General features: G+C 30.0%; 1 protein-coding gene across 1 annotated transcript; it reads right to left on the bottom strand.

The window, feature by feature from the left end:
* Positions 1 to 214: 214 nt before the first annotated feature.
* On the bottom strand, positions 215 to 3385 carry LOC117681710 (uncharacterized). The gene is made up of 5 exons (XM_034447361.2): positions 3235 to 3385; positions 2084 to 2245; positions 1784 to 1914; positions 1312 to 1392; positions 215 to 1038 (listed from the first exon to the last, which is right to left on the bottom strand). The coding sequence occupies exons 2-5, from the start codon at positions 2145 to 2147 to the stop codon at positions 916 to 918; spliced, it is 399 nt and encodes a 132-aa protein (XP_034303252.1). The 5' UTR covers positions 2148 to 2245; positions 3235 to 3385; the 3' UTR covers positions 215 to 915.
* Between the last annotated feature and the right edge of the window lie 563 nt (positions 3386 to 3948).

Below are 3948 nucleotides of genomic sequence, written 5' to 3' on the forward strand. Positions count from 1 at the left end.
TTGTTGCTCACGTGAGTGTCGTGGCCCTTGGGCCTCTTATTTTCATGATTATTCTTTTGATGCTTGGCTTTGTTAAACACATAAATCCAGAAAGACACCTTATTTTTTATTCCCGTTTGACTCCATTATTTCAGATTGTAAAAGGTATGATTTATCAGTTTTCAAAGCACAAAACAAAAAAAGTCTGCTCAAATGTCACAAAAACAAAAGAAAAAACTGTTTTAAAATATTTAATTGCCATATCAAATATTTTAAAAAAATGACAACCATATCATTCTCTCTTAGAGTTAACAAACAGTTGTGTGGAGATGTAGATTCCTGCAAATTTGAATGCAATGCCATTTTACAATACACAAAAAACTGATACATAATGACTTGGTTTGATAATATGATAAACTGGCCCTCAACATTTATCAAAATAGAAAGCCAATAAAATAAGATTTATAGAAAACAAGTTTTTCTAATTAATATTTTTGTGAAAGTAAATTCAAACTTGCTATGTACAGTAAAAAATGTCCAAACTGAGCCCATTTTTCTCACACCTTTGCTACAAAATGCATATTTTTAAAATTCAGATTTAAATTTGAAAAAAAAATTGGTTGTAGATCATTTAATGATATCGATAACCTTGTGAAAAATAGATTGGAGATTTCATGCTGACAATATCAAATACATTGTGAAAAAAAAACCTATCTGACAAGAGATTCTTTGCAAATCTAAGCTTACCGGTAATTGTAGAGTAAATGGAGGATAAGTCATTCTCTCAGAATTTTCAAAACAATAACTCTATTCTCTTTCATTTGTATCTTCATAAAAATTTAAAACTATTTTCAATATAAAAATCTAATACATGTAACTAAAAATATTTCATAAAAATACATAGAATATAAGTTCATTTGGTAGTGTCTGATTAGATCAACTTCCTCCACGTAACCGCTGAGCTAACCAAATGTCCTTAGGGGTGACAGTTACCCGTTTGGCGTGAATTGCGCACAATAGAGCGTCTTCAAACAGTAAAATTAGGTAAGCCTCTGCTGCCTGCAATATACACATATAACTACATGTTTGCTACATTGCACGGTAAAATATAAAAGTCTACTTAATATTTTCAACTGTTCAAATAATATGATATCACATCCATTTATCCAAATATCACCACTGTGTGCAAAACAGCAAGCAAAAAACATAAACAAAAATTGCTATACATCATAATTGGACTAATGCAAGATAGTAGCAATAAATTTCATGTAATTTAAAACGTTATTTTTGAACTTCATATTTACAGCAATAAAATGGGGAAAAAAATATCACCTCTTGTAGAGCCATTATCGCTGTAGCTTTCCACATCATGGTTTGGGAAGGACCAACAACTTCCATTGCAATTTCCCTCACCTATAAAATTGGTGGAATAATATTCATCAAAGACATAACAGTTAGTTAGTAATATTTACAAACAAAACAAGGGTTTGTATAGTGCATAAACAGATTTAATGATAGCTTCTAGTGCTATCACCTACTGTGGTTTCATCAATATTCGTTGAATACCAATTTTCGTGGATTTCGATATTAAGTTGATCCACGAAATTAAATGTTCATTGAAATGCAATTTCGTTTAACATTTTGTAATTTGTATTGATAGGGTCATTGGCCATGATTTTACGTATCCTTGAAACTGTGATTTTCACTTTATCCCAAAAATTGATACCCTTGAATATTAATGAAACTACAGTATTCATTTAAGGCAAACATGTACATACACATGAAATTAAGATTTTAGACCTACCAATCTTGAGAAGGGTAGCTTCCTAATAAGCAAATTTGTTGTCTTTTGAAAATGCCGTATTTCTTTCAGGGCTTTCTGGCCTGGTCTAAATCGTCTCTTTTTGGGGGATTTTTCCACTACAGACCTATGTACTTTTAAAAAGAAAATAATATCAATCTTAATTCATTAGTACCATTATTTATGATTGTCAATGATTCAACCAGTGCAAACAAATACATGTATTATTTATCTATTAAAAGTAAAAAAATAAGTACAAGCAGATTATCACAGAAAAAAAATTGAAAAAATATGACAAGGTACCTGGTGTTTGACTTTTGCGTCTACTGGAGCCGCGAGGGGACTCCCGCTGATTGTATCGTGGCATTATCCGTCAAAGATATATCATTTTAATATGACTTTGTTGTCAGCTTGTAAATTATGTACAATTTATTTTGGATACAAAATATACCTTTTTTTGACAATCTGAAAGAATTGAAAATACATGTATATCATCTACGTATCTTAAAAAATCATACATATACATTACTCTACATATTGAATGGACTGCCATTAATGCTGGGTGCACTGTTGCTTTACACAATCAGGACCACAGGCCTCTATATTTCTATCAATAATCTGTTAAATGTATGTATAATTTTTTAAAGCTATAATATACACTAACGTGCCAAAAGTATGTCAACTTTTCTTTTTTCCCTATATATTTCATTGAAAACAAGACTTATATTTAAAAGAGTTTTTGTTGTTATTTTTTGTCAGATTTTGAAGAAATTTTTATTGGTGAAAGTGGATTCAATTTGCACTCTTTGACAAACATTGAAATCGTTTTTTTGACAACTCATTTGTAAAATATCATATTTCAAACACAACACGAAGATATTTTTGAAGTGCTCTACTATATATCCTTTGCAATATTAGAGCCTAAAAATCTTACTTTGGATTGTGAACATCAAATATCAAGAACTAAAAGTGGTAAAAATATTTAAAAATAATGCAAAAAAAGCTAGAGAAATTCTGAATTTATCAATCCAAGTCTTTTAAAAATCGATCATGGGGTTATTTTTATATGCGTCTTTGAGAAATTATGGTTTTCAATGAAATATATAGTTAGTTTGTTTGTTTAGTTTTTTTAGTTTGTGCAAATTTAGTCCAAAATATCTGACGTTTTTCTGGCTTTTTTAACGATTTTGATATATACTTGCCAGGAAAGTAAATATCAAAACCTTTTAAAAAGCCAGAAAAACGTCAGATATTTTGGACTAAATTTGCACAAACTTTTGGCGTTTGACATCAACTCTGCAAATGCAATACGGCAAGAAATCAATTGACAACCCGATAATACAATAATTTTTTCCTTGGTCTGATTGAATTTTTGCTCAAATCAATAGGGTTTTCATGCCGTTTCGTTGTAAGAATACACATTTTCACAAAATTCAATCAACAATCCAACTTACTATTTTGAATCCGCCCGGCCAAAATCGTATTACGCATGCGCATCAAAAGTTATTCATTAGTTGTACGTAAACATATTCGCACTCCGATTACGAATCTATTTACAGTTGGATCTTTTAATATTGGAATACAGTGTTTGAATCCAAAATGTCACGTTTTATAGGAGAGTATGAAATCTCAGACTGAAAATTTTTGTTTGATTAATGTTAACATTTCATTCACATAAAAAGATGGGTATTTGATCCCTTTTTGCCAACAAAATTATTCCTCGAACACCCCTCCCACTTAATTGTTAAAATAAAAAAGATGGGGGAATAAGATGGCGCAATTGCCCATTTGATTTAGTCGTAAAATACAATTTCAAATTAAACATTTATTCAATTAAATATATTTGATATGTTATAATACAAGTTTACAAAAGGGTAATTTTTAACTATTTATTCAGTATTGCAATAAAAGATAAGAAAAAAAAATATTAAATTTTGGTAGTATCGAACCTACAACCTAAAAACCCAAGTTATATAAAGTTACCTAATCATGGTCTGGGGCTCTAACCACTGAGCCATATCATTCACAACAAAGAGCGTTGTTTAAATTCTATATGAGACGTTGGCCGCGAATTTACGGACTTGTATCATTTTTCTAAAACGTTCAATTTTTAATGTATAGTGGGTCATCTCTCCACATTTTTGTTTATTAAAATCGGTTTAAATTTC

Source organism: Magallana gigas, chromosome 2, assembly GCF_963853765.1.
Source record: "Magallana gigas chromosome 2, xbMagGiga1.1, whole genome shotgun sequence".
Lineage (NCBI taxonomy): Eukaryota > Metazoa > Mollusca > Bivalvia > Ostreida > Ostreidae > Magallana > Magallana gigas.

Bases quoted from the DNA above. Each gene is read 5' to 3' on its own strand.
- LOC117681710 (XM_034447361.2), bottom strand. From the start codon at position 2,147: ATGCCACGATACAATCAGCGGGAGTCCCCTCGCGGCTCCAGTAGACGC. The intron at 1,393-1,783 runs GTAGGTCTAAAA...CCAATTTTATAG, and splicing joins AGCTACCCTTCTCAAGATTG to GTGAGGGAAATTGCAATGGA. The intron at 1,039-1,311 runs GTGATATTTTTT...TGTATATTGCAG, and splicing joins CGATAATGGCTCTACAAGAG to GCAGCAGAGGCTTACCTAAT.